Source organism: Thunnus maccoyii, chromosome 9 (assembly GCF_910596095.1).
Source record: "Thunnus maccoyii chromosome 9, fThuMac1.1, whole genome shotgun sequence".
In the NCBI taxonomy this organism is placed as follows: Eukaryota; Metazoa; Chordata; class Actinopteri; order Scombriformes; family Scombridae; genus Thunnus; species Thunnus maccoyii.
Genome location: NC_056541.1, coordinates 20,556,141 through 20,572,104, shown reverse-complemented (window position 1 = coordinate 20,572,104; position 15,964 = coordinate 20,556,141). Strand labels below are relative to the sequence as shown.

Genomic DNA, 15,964 nt, shown 5'->3' with positions numbered 1-15,964 from the left:
GTGGCTGTGTTTGTATTGTGTAGCTATGGTTATATGAGAGCCTGACTGTGTGTGCACTGTTTGAATGTCCTGTGCGAGGTATGAGCACAGTTGTATAACTGTGAGAGAAAAAGTGGAGATTATGAGACGGACAGAGGCAGAAGTGTGTATGCCCAAATATGTGTGCATAATATGTGTGTTTTCCCCCGGCTGAGCTGACTCACGTGTCATCTGTGGCGAGGGCTTCGGCAGCCTTGCCGTCTCCCTGGATGGACTCCATGGCGGTGGAGTAGAGGACCCTCTGACCCACAGGTCTCCTGCCGTCCCCCCCTGCCTGGCCCTGCTCGAGCCCTTCTCTCTGGCTCTGGTCCAGGACGTGGACCCCCAGCAGCAGGCTGTAGTCCATGATCTTAAAACTCTCCAACACCTACAGGGAGTCAAATATGTTTTAGGTTTTAGATGAAAGATTGTTTTCTGCAAAGAACGCCATCATGAAATTCACTGTTTTACAAGAAACTCATGAATTGATATTTAATGGCACAAGCTGGAAACCTCTTGAGTGTAATAACAGGAAACGTCACATTTTCTATGACCTGTTTGAACACTGAAGAGATTGTGCTCCTGGGCTTGATGCTTCACCTTCAGTTCCTGACGGTAAACACAGCAGCATTATGAAAAACACTTTTTTTTGGCTCCCATAACACTTTCATCACACGGCACGCTTCAGCGCCTCAAAGACCAGAGAGTTAGCAAAAGGAAATCTCTGTTTAAACCAGTTTTGAGCTAAATAAACAAGGTGTTTCTCCACAGTGAGCCAAGTGTTACACATTGACCTGTCTGGAGAGCCTTTCGTCCAGTTTCCCAGAGTCTTTGCGACTTCATGTCTCCTCTGTGCTTGTAGTGCTCGAATGGAGCGGTCAAGGGTAAACAGACAGAGACGGGAGCTTGATCTGGGAATGGGATCAGGGTGGCTAACAGGTAATCGGTCAGGCTGGTGCTTATCTTATGACCTAGACTGTGCTGGTGTATAATTCTTTATTTGAATAGTAACATGTTTACACTCCTGTGGCAGAGGAGGAGACAAAGCAAGAGTTATCAGAAACTTAAAGGTGAAAGATTTTCATTTCCGTGTATATACCTTCCTTTCAATCCATTCAGAGTCAGAGAACAGGAAACAAAAACTATCTCATGAAATCCTCTGTCAAAAACCTCCCTCTGTCAGGCTGTCTGTCACCACAGCTGCAATGTGTGTATCTCTGTAGTCCCACAAAGCCACAAAGAGGAAGTAAAGAGGTCAGGAGGTTAGAGAGAGTTTGTGATTGGGAGAAATTACTCAATACATGGTGACCTAGCCTGCTGAAAAGTCTATCATTGTCTGGGGTATTCTCACTTATACTCCTTAAATAACACATTCCTGTGACTCATTGGATTAAAAGAAATACAAAAAAACTTTTGATATAATCAAAGAGATTCGTGACCCAGAATCCAGAGAGAACTGTCCCGTTTTTGTGAAGAATGTGAAACCAATAACGTTTTGAAGGTTGACCCACAACCATACATCTTATCTTTCTCTAGATAACTCATTTTCAACACATAGTCAGAGAAGACATTATGTGTTAGTTGTAAATCTAGTTTGCATCAGTAAAAGAAGGCTGTTGATATATAACGCCATGGTGACACACATTTGTAGTCACGCATGCAAACCCACGAACACAAAATGGACTTAATGGACGACTCAAACAAACACTGGGGCTTTTGTTTGAGCTTTGCCTTTTCCATACCAACGATTTGCATCCCTTCACTCGAACTCCCCCAGCCTATTCAAACAGCAGCCATTTTGAGTAGAGCCACGCACACCAGGCTGCCTACAGAAGGCCATTACTGTGTGTCCTGGCCCCGGCTTTCCCAGGCCAAACAATCAAGCCGTCACAGCAGAAAGAAAACAGCTGCATTTGTCTGGTTGTTTGTGCAAAAGGTTTCCTATGTATATGTACAGAAAAATATCAGAATAAAATATATAACTTTATAGTCAAGAGTGGAATAATAGTGAGTGTTTGGGTCCCTCCTCTAACCAACCTGCCCTCTCATTTCCAGCACAGCTCAGTTTTCTCACAGTGAATGTGGGAAAAGGCTAATCCTAACAATCCCGTAGGAAGTGAAGTTTTGTCACAGCGTCCCCTGATCTTCAACAAATCTCTGATGTTTCTCAGTACAACATATTCCACCCTGACACACTCCTCCACCCACCTATCTCTGTGCCAGTAGGGCTGTAGAGCTCCCCATAGCGCCGGCTGGCATGCCCCACTTTGCTGTGACACTAATACACCGCAAGCTTTCTTACATCTGTCTGCTGAAAAGACAGAACACAGAGCCTCTTTTGCACTCCTTTTTGGCCTCCAGCTGAAGCACTGATCCTAAGTATATGTCGAGTCTGTGTCCGGTTACAATCACAGGAACATGTCTGCAGAAGCACGCGTTCATTATTCATGAGAACAACCTGCTACCCGAGACACAACATATTAGATTTTGGACGTGTGGCTTTGAATTTACTCACTTGTTCAGACACGTGGAAGCACTTTAATATCTTGAATTGAGGAGAACGCTTTCTAGAGGTCTTCATTGTCTTCTTCTATTTCTTCATATTCTTCCTTTCTATAGAACTTGCTAACATCTTAAAATAAAACTTATTTTATTATCTTATTTTATCGTGTGTGTATAAAATGTGCAAATACATGAATCAGTGTTCAGGAAAATCACTTATTTCTCTCTCTGTTCTTTCTCTCTGACAGTGCCGACAAACACTGAACATTTTAAGATACACAAACGTGTATTGGTAACACCTCAACAATGTGTGAATGTTTATCATTTTTCCAAAGTTCCATACAAACTTGTTTAAGAAAGACAATCAGGTGTCTTGCAGTAAAACAGAGAGAAGTGAATGTGGTTACATTGGTCAGCGCCTTGGTTTTCCACAGCTGGGAGAGAGAGAAGCTATTGTTGTCACAGGATCGCATGGCTGAGGAGAGGAGGGAACCCTACAGTAAATGGTTGTTTATGCCGGTCACAAAACCCATTATTGTCCACCTACCAAACGTGCATGCACTTTATGTAAGTGAAAGTGCTCCTATTTCACAAGTGACAAAAGCATCTTGATGGAATTCAGTCTGGGTTGTCCCCAAGATGACGCGGCCTCCGCTGTCAAACCCGTGCTGTGAACAGAACTGTCTTAACAGCTTGGCATCATCAGCGGCATCTGCATCACTATCATCATTGTGTCTGTCTCACAAACAGCTGCTGCACACTAACTATAATGCAACAGGGACATGATGCTCTTCTCGGTTACAAATCTCGCACACACACACACACACACACACACAGCCAGCGTCAGAACAGTTCAAACACACACACTCTCTACAATAAACCCTCTCCGGCTAACTCTCTCTGTACACTGGAGTTGAATTATTGATGCTTTGTGTTGTTTTGGCATTTGGGGAGTATCAGGGGAGCTTCAGAGTAATGGAGAGAGGAGACTTTAAAAGGAAAAGTGCGTACCCTGTGTTTCCCTAGAGGTGTCCCACATAGCAGAAATATTTTATTCTCTCATTGCTCATCCTCCTCTTCATCTCATCCCTCTGCTTTCTGTTTTTTACCTCATCCTTGACCTCCCACATTCCTATGAAACAGAAATCATAGCGCTCCAAGGTCTGGAACAAGAGCTAACATTTATTTTTCAGGGCCCCCACCACTCCATCACATGCACTTTACTGTAGAAAAAAAACTCCTTCCTGATTCCCTTCACACCCCGCACCCCCTGCTGCTTGGCTTCTGCCGACCCCTCCTCTGTGTTTTGGTCCGCAGCCTCTCCTGGGGTGACGGGGTTAGCTGCTTACTCATGGAAATGGACAGAGATTCTGCTTAGAGGGCACTTTGCTTCCCGCTCAGGAGGTGAGTGCAGGAAGCCATGACAATAACAAACTGAACAGAGTCTCCGATAGCTGCTTCTCAACAGTCTCACTTAGACGCAGTATATACGCGCGCACACACACACACACACACCACATCTATATATATGTGACACACAGGCACCAGGTAGACAGACCTGCATGTATGGGGTAGGTTTGGTCAAAGGTGTAAATGTGTGTGTGTGTGTGTGTGTGTGTGTGTGTGTGTGGCCTGGTTAAACATTAAGGAAGCACTGACTTAGCAAGAGAGGAGGATGTCATTCTGGCTGCAATCTGCTTAACAAAACATTACAAAGAAACATCAGCAAAGTCAGCATAATGGTTAATGATAATGGAAGGGCCAGAACCTGAGGAGATCACTTCAAGTTTTTCTGAATTTCTGAGGGCAATCCTACAGTAACCCAACATCACACATGAACCTGATGTACTCAAAAGCCTATCACTGAGATATTGTCTGACTTACAAGGGAAAGCAACAGTTGTTCACACATGTTTATACACGTTTCCTGGAAAGATTCTCCACTTTCCCACAAAAAGCCACCAAACCACAAACTAATCTGGCAGAACCAGAAAATTTACTCTAACACGAGTAGCTTATAATTAGCTTTGCAATGACAAGCAGAGAAGAGAGGAGAGGGGAGGAGAGGAGAGGTCTGTTACCTAACAGGCTAAACTAAATATACTCACAGCATCACACTGTTCATTACCGCTAACTCTGCCCCACATGCCATCAATCACAGTTCGACGATAAAAACATCAAGGTCCTTCTATTCCCACATGTTCAAAATTAAAACATTTCAGCTGAGGCTGGTGTAATGGAAGTCATTAAGCTGTTAACTAAATGGTGCCATGCAGGGTTGCCAGGTCTGGCAGGAAGTCTTTCTTCCTGGTTTCTGGGCCTTTTCTGATACACTGATCTACATTTGCAGTAACATCCTGGTCAGATTCCAGGTTTAATATCAGAGTGTGTGTGTGTGTGTGTGTGTGTGTGTGTGCGTGTGTGTGTGTGCATGCAAGGTCTGTGCTGTTACCGTTTGTCAAGCAGAACAAATGGGATTACAACACAGCAGGATTTGGGCTCTAAACTTCATTATTAACCATCCGTGAGGAGAAAATACATTAAATCAGTGTCTGCAAGTCACATTTTCATTACCCATAAAGCTTCCCTAAGACGCCATTCCCCTTGTCTCCATAAAGAAAAAGGGTAGGAATGTCACTGTGCATTATATATCTTGTCTGCTGTGGATCCAACCTAAAATAATTAAACCCAATGTTTTACTGTTAATCAATCCATCTGTGGGGTTTTTTTTTTACATTTCTAGCACATAACTCTGGTCTAGGAGCCACAGTATCTCAATTGTTATTTTAGAGGCAAGAAAATCAGCAATTCAGCTCTTCTGTTCTGGTTCTTTTGCATTTTACAGCCTGGAGGCTTGTTCCTTGCCAACGATTGTGGTCTGAAAACACGTCAGCAAAATTATTCAACATGGTCCTATAGTCACCACTACCAGGCAGCTTTAATAAATAAAGACACCAATAGACAAAAGGATATGAAATGCTTAAGTCTCTGAGCTATTTCAGATAACTAATTTTGTATACTGTTGTCTGTTTTTATGCCTCGAAAAGCAGTGGTGGATCACCGGTGCACAGATCATGTGTCCTATTAAATTATCCTCCACCAGCAGACAGTCTCCTGGCCTCTGCACTGAAATAGAGAGGAATGTGAGCCTTTAGATTGGAGGCCTATCTTTGTATCGAGCTCCGAGTCTCTCACGCTACCAGGATCATGTCTTAATCACGTTCAGTGTTTGGAGAGCTGTCATGTACTGAAACATAGCAGTGCAGAGACAGGAGAACAGAGCCCGGGGCAAACTGAGAGCTTAGACTGAAAACACAGTGGAAACACAGCGAGGTCCCACTGGCAAACACATGGAAAGTTCTCTTTTCAAAACATTTTGTCCGATCTAAGATGCACGCACACTGTCCTGAGCTAGTACACGATGTGGTTAATCTACAGCGTGGCATGTGCTTTAATCTTCTATAATTGGTCACAAGAATGAGAGGTTGCTGACTTCCTTTCAACAGCTATCTTCCTACACTTGAGTGAATTCCCAGGTCAAAAGCAAACAAGCTGTAAGCACTGATATGACACATGACATAATGCCCATGTGGTCAAATGTTTTTGTGTTGGAGTGAAGGCGTGAGAATTGACTGGAAATGGCTGGTCAAAGAAAAGGAGTCTGATAACGATGATATTTTATCCTCATACCTGAACCTTGATTTCCTTGTTTGCTGCACAAGTTCCTTTTATGAATTGATGGTGACCTTCCTGTTGAGGCATGACTTTGCCATTTTCAAAGGCAGTCCAATTAACAGACAGACAGCAACATGAGCCCACATACAGGAAATACCATCCACCTACCCGACAGTCTCTCTGCAGGGTCTTCATCAGGTTGTTGTACGTCTCTGCGTCAAAGTAAAGCCCTTCTTCGTGCATGTCCTGGAAGTCCAGATCTTTGTAGGTCGGACACGCCTTCTCCCTCTCTTTCCTGGACGCTCGTCTCTTGTAGGTGGATCCCTTCAGGTCGTATTTATAATGCATTTTGACGGAGCGAGGCAGCACGTTGTTCATCACCACCAGTCGGATGTTGATGCCTCCTGACTGGATACAGTACAGTCCGTAAAATTTGGGCAGCAGCGTGCGTGGATTCTGATTCAGGTTCTGTGAAGTCAAAGACAGTCATTCGTTTAGATTAGATTCAACTTTATTGTCACTGTACACAGTAAGTGCCAGTGCAGTGAAATAAGCATCAAACATTTTTTTTAGGTTTTGCCACCTCTCCAGGTGCTAGAGATCACATGAAGTGACTTTAAGTGTCTCACCATATAGTATCCAGGTAGTAATCGCTGTAGAAACTTGGCCTCTTTGTGCTGGACGGTTTTAATGATAAACTCGTCATCACTGGTTAGGTAGAAGAGAGACCCGCTGGCCCCGGGGTTGGCCAGCTCGATCAGAGGCTCATTTACCAGGGAGTACTGAGGGAGGAAAAACAAACAAACAGAAAGCATTTGACATGAAGCAGAGGTCAAACTTGTAGGAAACAGCCACACTTCGAACATTTCCGAACATAAACAGCTCTGAACACGCAAATTACTCAGAAAAAAGAAACTGGAAGAACTATTTAAAGTTTATATGGAAAACATGATGAAACAAAGATACCGTACAACACCACAGTTGTTGAACTTCATTGAAATCTGCACACATTTCATCTTTGCTGCCAACAAACAGCCAAACAAGCCAACTAACATGGGCAGAAACACACTGTATAAGCTCCTTGGCTGAGGGTCACAGGAGCAATTACTGCTTTGTGCTGCATCTCAAAAAAAACAAATCTCGAGCTTTCATCCACAGCCTGGCAATCGACATGTGTGAGAGCGGCAGACTGAAGAGCAGCGTTGGACGTTAATCAGTGCGTTATGAGAGCAACATGTTCAGAGGAGAGGAGAAACACTGGAGGCATCCGCTCCCCCTCTCCAGAGACTCTTTTCACTGATGACCGTCTGCAGTCACACTGATTTGCCAGCACAAACACATCAGCAGTTTACTGCATTTGCATTCACGATACTGTGTGTGTGTCTGTGTGTGTGTGTGTGTTTTCTCTCTTTTAATTGAGCTCTGCTGTGCGGCCTTTGTATGGATGAATTCACCATCACCTCAAGGACAATCATGAGTACATCCTTTAAGCTGTTGTGTCTTATGCCATCCTCCTTCTACTGCCTTGGAGTTACATTTCATCTCTCTTCTGCAGCCTTTTGTCTTTCGCTTATGCAGAAACAAATTTTGGCATTCAAAAACAAGAATGCAGCGGGTGAGGTTTTGAAAGGCTGGGAGGCAGACGAAAAATAGAAAAAAACTGCGTCATAACACGATGATGCCCAAACAAGATTACACAAAATCTAATTGTTGTTCCAAGCAAGAAGAAGCGTACGTGTAGGATAGGGACGAATATGAGCAACAAGGTATAGTCTGGTGAGCAGCAAATTAAATTAATTACACAGGATGGCATGTAGAGCACATAAATAAAAGCAGCCTGCTGTGACAGGAGTGTTTGAAGTAGCACTAGAAGTAGTACTAGTGAGCGGTATTAGACACACTTGCAAATAGGCAAACAAGCAGAATCCCCATGAAAAATATGAATCCCCAAAAAGGCTTTCTAGAAGAAGTCTCACACAGCAGCTGCCAGAATCTGTTCATGTTATTCCCTCTCTCTCTCTCTTTCTCTGTGTGTGTTTTTGTGTCTTTCATTCTGCTGGGAAATCACAGAATCATCTGTTGATTTCATTCAGCGCCTTGAGCTGGTTAAAGCCGTCTTAATCAGGGCATGCTCTGTTAGCTCAGTCATTACCTCCAACATCTTCACCGCCCCAATGTTTTCTGTCGACTTTATCCCCCCCATTCCCTCTTTCCTCTGTACAAATGGTGTGTGGCATTACTCGTCTCCCCTATTCAATAAAAAACACGTTGGAAATAAGGTGGAAGACTATAGTGTTGAGTCAATGGGAAGTAATTCAGGAGAAAGACAACCAGCAGATCATTTCCTCCTCTTTATGAGAGCAACAATTGTTTTTGGATTTCCGTCGTATTTACATAAAACTCTGCTCTGAAATGTTTTTTTAACATAGGGACATAAAAATGGAGTGAAATCAGTCTGGGGAGTTTATGAGGACAAAACTCAGTGTGTTGTATCAGTATGTTCACACATTTTAACTGACAATTCTCTTTTTTTCTGGTTTTCTGGTTAGCTGACATTTAGTGCCCTACTTTACACTTCCTCCTTACAGCCACGTGACTCTTTGCAAATTAGTTAGATTAGAAGCAAAAGCACTGAATCTAAAGACTGGGTTTGAATGTACAAGGTAACATATTCAATAAAGATTTAATAGGCAGACATGTGGAGATGAAACAAGTAATGACCAGCGAGATCTGAGCAAGGTTTCAGTCTTACCAGGTAGTCGTCTGGTTTGATGCCGAACAGATCCCTGAAGTAGCGGAAGGCCAGCGGGGCGTAGGTCTTGAAGCGGAAGTCGGGATAGTGATGCGCTGGGGTCAAGTTGCTTCCCTCACTGGGATGTGCCGCCATACCCCAGCCCCAAGGAAACAAAAAAAAAAAAAACATGCAACGGTACATTAGATACATTATTCCAACACTAACTCAAATGAGGGACAATGAAGAAAATCTTTAATATTATATAAGTGAAACATATCAATGTTGACTCCAAGCACAGATCCCAAAAAGGCAGCACTCAGGGGAAAAGTGACTTGTAAAGCCTCCTCTTTGTGTCTGTGTATCTAGGCTATTGACTCCCAGTAAGTGTATCAGTGGGCCCTTGAAACGCGCTCCACCCATGCATGAACAGGCTTCAGTAAAGTCATCTATGGGAACCCAGATTCACTAGTATTGTAGTGACAAACTGGCCCGTATAGAGTTCTGCGCCTGGAGACTGACGACAGCTCTGGTTACAATAGCAAACAGTACCGCTGCAACACATGGGCCTCGACTCCAGGGGGGGAGAAAAGTAAAAAGGTTAAAAAAAAAAAAAACAACAACAAACACACAATCACCTTCATTTTTGTTATCTTGACTGCAACGTGAGACCTGACATTCTCACCCGGGCTTTAACAAAGACCGACCCTGTTAAACTGACCTAACCTGAATCTCAGGAGAACACCACAACACAGGAGTAATGTCTGACAACATCAGCATGAGTCAGCTGTCAAGTCTTTTATAAAATAAACCTTCACTGGAATCAGTTTCGCTGACCCTAAATCTACAAAAATTAGGTTAATGAAGGTTTTTGTTTTCCAGGGCATCTCTAAATCTGGTTAATATTGTGAAAACTTGGATGGTTTTCTGGGTAAGGAGGCTACTGTGTTGTTGTTTTGTGCTGGTGTTATATTCGGTAAGGGGATACATGGAACAATGAGGCCCTGCTGTGTAACACTATACCTGTGATTACTCTACAATGAAATCTGACTGCTCTGTTTAGAGTGTAAAGGCAAGAACATTAATCTATCATCAATGACAGACGGTCCATGGTGGTAACGTTCGCCTCGCATGGAAACAATTTAGCAAAACACAGTACCTGGAAATGTTTCATTAAATCTAATCAGAAAGCTATCTGTGTGTGTGTGTGTGTGTGTGTGTGTGTGTGTGTGTGTGTGTGTGTGTGTGTGTGTGTGTGTGTGTGTGTGTGCTTGTGTTTGCAAAGATGTGTGCTGGTTGTTAGAGATACAAAGGGAAACAAAAAACTGTGTGTGTGTGGGAGTCAAAGTGATCTGCGACATCTCCAGTCATCCAAAACTAGACTGACAGGACAAAAACAACAGTGGAAAAACCTCCAGAGAAGAACAACAACAAGAGAGGGAAGAGAGGGAGACGAGTGGTGAGAGAGAGAGAGAGAGAGAGAGAGAGAGAGAGAGAGAGAGAGAGGGAGGCAATAAAAGCATCTGAGAGCCATCTCCATCACTCAGCCACTCTCTCAGGATACTCTCACTGGGTGAAACAGAACAGAGCACAAAGAAAGTAAGACTATAGAGGGAAATGGTTATGTCAGATCCTCTTACATTTACCACTGATTATGTTTCGTTTGTTGTGTCTTGTGTAATTTTCTTTTTCCCTATGTAGCCTTGACATCTTGATTTCTGTTGGCGTAGCCAGTGATAAGCTGGCTCTGAAGAGACCATTATGTGAAAAGCCTTGAGACTGGGCGCAGACTGAAGATGATGTAACAAGCTCGCTTCAAACTATTCGTATTTTGTACTTCAACAAGCTACGGCAGGTTTTTTTAAGCACTCACCACTATAGGGCCAACACCAAAACCAATAGCAAAATGCAGCTGTTGCTGAGAGACAGGACACTACAAGGTTAACGTGCGTGCCGAGACCAGGTTTGCATAAACCATCCTGAGTTTGCATATCCTGGTGCACCATCTCAAAGTTAAACCATAAAGCATTTCCTGGTAGGACTCTTTAATTGTCTTTCTGAGGCTTCAGTTTTTAAAGTTTTCTGAAACTATCCATATATCCATATATTTGTAGGAATATTTGTATGTTTGTCAAGATATGGCATAAACAACACATTTTCAAAAAGAAGAGGAATATCATCAATCCATTCATACAGCAAACACCAAAAGATATGATCCTCTAAAACTATTATCTACTATGAAACTCTATGTGCTAATGCAAGTAACATTTCCACACACTGATTAATTGTAAAAATAGTATTTGTTTGAGTATTGGCTGTGTGTTAATGTATGTGTGAATACACGAGTCACACTTTCAAAGAATCCCTGGGTCGATTTTGGATTAAATAAAATGTTTCTTTAAGCTGATGATGTCATTGTGAAGACAGCCTGAGATGACGGAGCAGCACACTGACATATGTTTTGCACTGTGGCAGTAACAGGCACACAGTAAGCTGATTTTACACTTCTTGGCAGGATAATCCACTAGAATAGTTTTATCCCTGCATCATGACTTAGACTAGCAAAATTTAATTTGTTGACAAATGATAATGGAGGCAGTTTGTGGTGGCAGCACAGACTGGATGTCCAGCGCCTGCAGTTTCCAGTGGGCATGATTAATAATAGATTTGAATGTTTTTAACACCAGACCCAGACATATGACATTTGAGCGGGCAGACAGGCAAATCTTGGTTTTACTCCCTTTTTATTCATTCGCTTTGCAGTCAGGAAACTGTCTTAGCCAAAGAGCAGCCTGTTACCACCTACATGTAATCTGTTTTTATGAAGCAGCTTTCTGATTCACTGACTTTTACACCATCCTTGGTCTTATGCAAAAGTCTGCGTGTTATTAATCGATGACAATGTGCAAACCAACGCTACATTTAAAAAAACCCAAACGTTGAAAGAGCGCTTCAGAAGATGTAAACATTATGAGAGATGTCTTGCTGTGTATATAACCTGCATGCGTAAGTAATGAACATGTGTCTGAGTGGGTTGACGCTACCCAGCACTGACCTTGGCAGAAAGACGCTCTCCACCACGTAGAAATCTTGCATAAGCACATCTCTGTCAGGCTTGGAGGTGAGGTTGCCCACTGTATAGCCAATACCGAGCTGAATGGCCCCCTTCAAGGCCGATGACGTGGTCTTGATGGGAAAATAGAAAACATCACATTATCCTGGCTGTTATAGAACACTGTCTCTGCTATCCTTATTACATACACTGATGTAATAAGGATTGCAAAAAAATGTTTCAGTTATTTGCCCATTTCAAAAGAAAATAAGATAAAAAAATTGATTTTTCATGGTACAATTTCATAATTTCTACACAAACACATCTAACCCAAAACAGCTCTTGCAGGCTGGGGAACAAAAAACGTGTACTCATGTTGTGTGAGTAGCCACCAGAAAAAGACCTTTGACCAGTTTTTATTCCCAACCTGAACAGTGGTAGCCACTGTGGAGAGCCCTGTAACGGTGACATCTTAAGAAATGCTGCCGTCCAAAGTGACGTCTTAAGTTTAAAAAAAAAAAAAAAAGAAAGAGAACAAGTGTGACCAGACCAGCACTTGACTGATCTCTGGCAGCCAGCCCTGGCAGGGGTCAGGACATTATGTACTGTGGAAGGACATTTATAAGGACTCATGTGACTCATGTGGCTCAGAAGTAAAGGCCTTTTCAGACTTGCTGGCTCTAAACATCAGTAATCCAAAATAAATGTTATGGAAGCAGGTTCCCATTCGTCATAATAGGAAATAAAACTAAACATAGTCTGGCTCTTTTACAAATAATCAAACATTTTACCTTCTTATATGTTTTCTCTCTGCTGGTACTCCAAGGCCCTCCCATCCCATTTTCCGTCGTGGTTGACATCTGAAAGAAAAATAAAGTAATGGATCAAAAGACTGAGATTGATTTCACAACTCAGAACAACATTTTAACCAAGAATATGGTGAAAAGTATTAATTAACCTTGCTTAATAAAAAGCTGCGCCCAACAAACAGTGATCAGGGCGACATCTCTTGATTGTCAGGTGGAATAATCATTAGGAGTTTGGGATCTGCCAGGAGACCCTCTGCAAGAGAACAGATGCACAAAGAGTTACGATAACACAGTGGAAAACCAGGGCAAAAAAACGCTCTGAGCCTCTGCATTCAGATGTGACAAGATGAGGATGAGGGCGAAACACGTCCACCAGCAAAGATTCCTTAATTAACTGTGATACATTTGTGTGTTTTCAGTTTGAGGGCATTTTAATGCCATTGTTCCCCCGTTATTCTCAGCCTGATGGGAGAGGCAATTTAATCTATTTCTAAACTCTCACTGTTGAACTGGCCTGTAGCAAGAGACTTCTGCTTTGACAGTCAACCATGACACATGAAAATGTGTGTGTAACAACTGTCCCACCTCTTCTTAGAAGAGAGGAGAGTTTTGGAGAAACAATACTATGCAGCGTGTCACTTCAGCCCTTCACAAATCACAGATCTAGAGAGCGCATTTGAAATTTACTTCCTCCTCATCATCTCTGAATTCTCTCTCTACATTTTTCCTTCTATATTCCAGGTCATGAGTGTGTGTGTGTGTGTGTGTGTGTGTGTGTGTGTTGGATAAACAACACCTCATAAAGGAGCAGAGCTGCAGAGTGAATGAGGTGTAGCCCTGGGGCTGCAAATGATCTGTTGGCACTGCCCAGCTTACAGCACAACCGAGTCCTTACTGAGCCACAAAAACACCAGTCTGTCTCATTTCTTCATATGTTCTCCATGAATTCTACTGCAGCGCTCCCTTTCTCACTCCTTCTCCCTCCCTCTGTTTTATTTCTAGTATGCTTTCCTCCTGTTTTACACTGTCACTCACCGGAGAAAAAATAAAGTAACATCAGTTAATGAGACTGTGACATCACTGTGCCTAAGTGTGTGTCTTCTGAGTGAATGGGAAAAACAGACAGGGAGTGAGGAGTCAGGGCCTTAATGGAAACACCGGCAAAATTCGGACTTTGTCTGACAAGCTCTGGCGAGTCTGCAGTCACAGCACCACCTGCATATAAATGCACCTGCCCTTCTCAGAGCGGTGAGTATTGCACAATGTCTTTCTGCTTCATCAGCAGCCGCTGCGCCATGTCCTCCCGTCACCTGCTCCGTGTCCAGTAATCACATCCCCATAACATCAGAATCTACCACACTGAGAATACTCACCTCTCAAGTGAAGGATAATCATCATGACACAAGAGAATGTTTATATTTTAAAACCAACTACAACCATCAGACTATGTTACAATTCTGCGGGCGTATTACTTATCGATAAAAGCTCCAATGTCGCAGCCGTGTTTAAAAATAGTCTTCAAAAGGAGATTTGCATCCTTAGATTAAAACATATACACAAACACGTGCTGATTTGGTTATTAAAAGAATGTAGCAGACACTAAGCTCTTATCTCTAGACTGGGTCCTTATCTGTGCACCAGCTCTTCTGTTGCTATAAACACAGAAGCAACACCAGTACAGATACATTTCGGCTAGAAGTGCTCCTCCCTGCATTAGGTAGAAACTTTGTCTTTGTTCAGGTGTATGCACTGTCTTTTGTGTGTCCCTGTTAGGAATGAACACATGCACATACAATCACTCAAAACTCGTTGACTCACCCAGTGAAAAGATATTTATAACTTTGCTCGAGAATTGTCACCACACGACAAAATCCTGTTATCAATCAGGAACTGAGCCATTAGAAATGAATCAGAGGATTTCATCACCGCTGAGCATTGAGGTGTTGATCCACCTGAGCCATTAAACCATACAACCGGCTGTGCGCTCTGAACCTGAGGAATGTTAATAGGCCTGCAGGCCTGTCTGGCTCTCTGCTCAGCCCTGGCCTGAGTGTCAGTGTTAAAAGGGATTGTTTGGAGCAGCTCTCTCTCTTTCTGTCTCTCTCACCTGACCCCTCAACCCAGCCGGTGCTCCAACCCAACAGACCATTTCCAGAACAATCCACGAAGAGGCCCGCAGCTGCGGTGAACAACAGCAGGTCTGTTGTTCACCTCTCCACAAAAGAGAGGCAGACAGATGGATGGACACATGGCTGAAAATGGATGGACAGATCATCCTAATCAGCCATGTCTTATCACTGTCATACACCCCGATTGCAAACACCACTGGCATCGGAGCGAATAACAAGGAAAAAGTCCGAGCACTAGCACACAACGCCCACACAAAGTAGACAGAAAGGCATCTTTCACAATTATATTACTGTGTGTTGCAAATATAAAACTGCATCTTTGTCCAATCAATACATCTGGCAGATAGTGGATCTTTTGTGGTCTGGATGAGAACCAAATGGGTAAATGATGCAACCGATCAATAAAAAACGAAACTCTGTACTTGAATTTCTAAATCTGAATTAGACCCACTTGCCCTAATAACGATTTTATGGTACATAATACAATCTATTTGTGTGTGTGTGTGTGGGTGTGGAGGGGTTGGGTTGCAAGTCATTTGTTTCTGTGCCTTTGTGAGAGTCAAGCAATGTCATTCAGACTTCATACTTCAATGCTCAAATCTAATGTGGTAAAACTGTGCAACACCATGTCTGCACTGTGTAAATCCACTCTGGGTTAATCACTATTTCACAGTTTGGATTTCACGCACAAAAACATACACATAGACAGAAGCAAATGTCCAGTAAAAAATGTAAAAGACAAAACCACTGCAAGTGCAAAGCTGTTGTTTTTTTTTGGCAAACTCAAGACAGCCGTTACTGAGTATTTGTCAAACTACTTTTTATGCTCTTTACCTTTCCAACTTTGTGAAGCACTTTGTGACTACTGCTTTTAAAAAAAGTGCTACATAAATAAACTTTACTTACTTAAACTCTTCTCTCCGTCAGTCTCTCTGCTCCCAAACAACTCTCTTCCCGTTCATCCACATGCCCTTGTCAGAAACTCTACCACCCTTCAAACAAACACACTTGCAGAGTGCAGATCAAACACTGGCTCTCATGCCATATCT

General features: G+C 42.8%; 1 protein-coding gene across 1 annotated transcript in view; it reads right to left on the bottom strand.

Moving 5' to 3' along the window:
- Window positions 1–15,964, bottom strand: part of pip5k1bb (phosphatidylinositol-4-phosphate 5-kinase, type I, beta b) — a 34,190-nt gene that overhangs the window by 7,679 nt on the left and 10,547 nt on the right. Inside the window, exons 2-8 of the mRNA XM_042420891.1 lie at window positions 12,936–13,039; window positions 12,769–12,837; window positions 11,981–12,111; window positions 8,947–9,064; window positions 6,824–6,976; window positions 6,363–6,662; window positions 204–406 (exon numbers count right to left, since the gene is read on the bottom strand). Coding sequence (XP_042276825.1) covers window positions 204–406; window positions 6,363–6,662; window positions 6,824–6,976; window positions 8,947–9,064; window positions 11,981–12,111; window positions 12,769–12,837 — 974 coding nt within the window. The 5' untranslated portion in view covers window positions 12,936–13,039. The remainder of the gene's footprint in view (window positions 1–203; window positions 407–6,362; window positions 6,663–6,823; window positions 6,977–8,946; window positions 9,065–11,980; window positions 12,112–12,768; window positions 12,838–12,935; window positions 13,040–15,964) is intronic.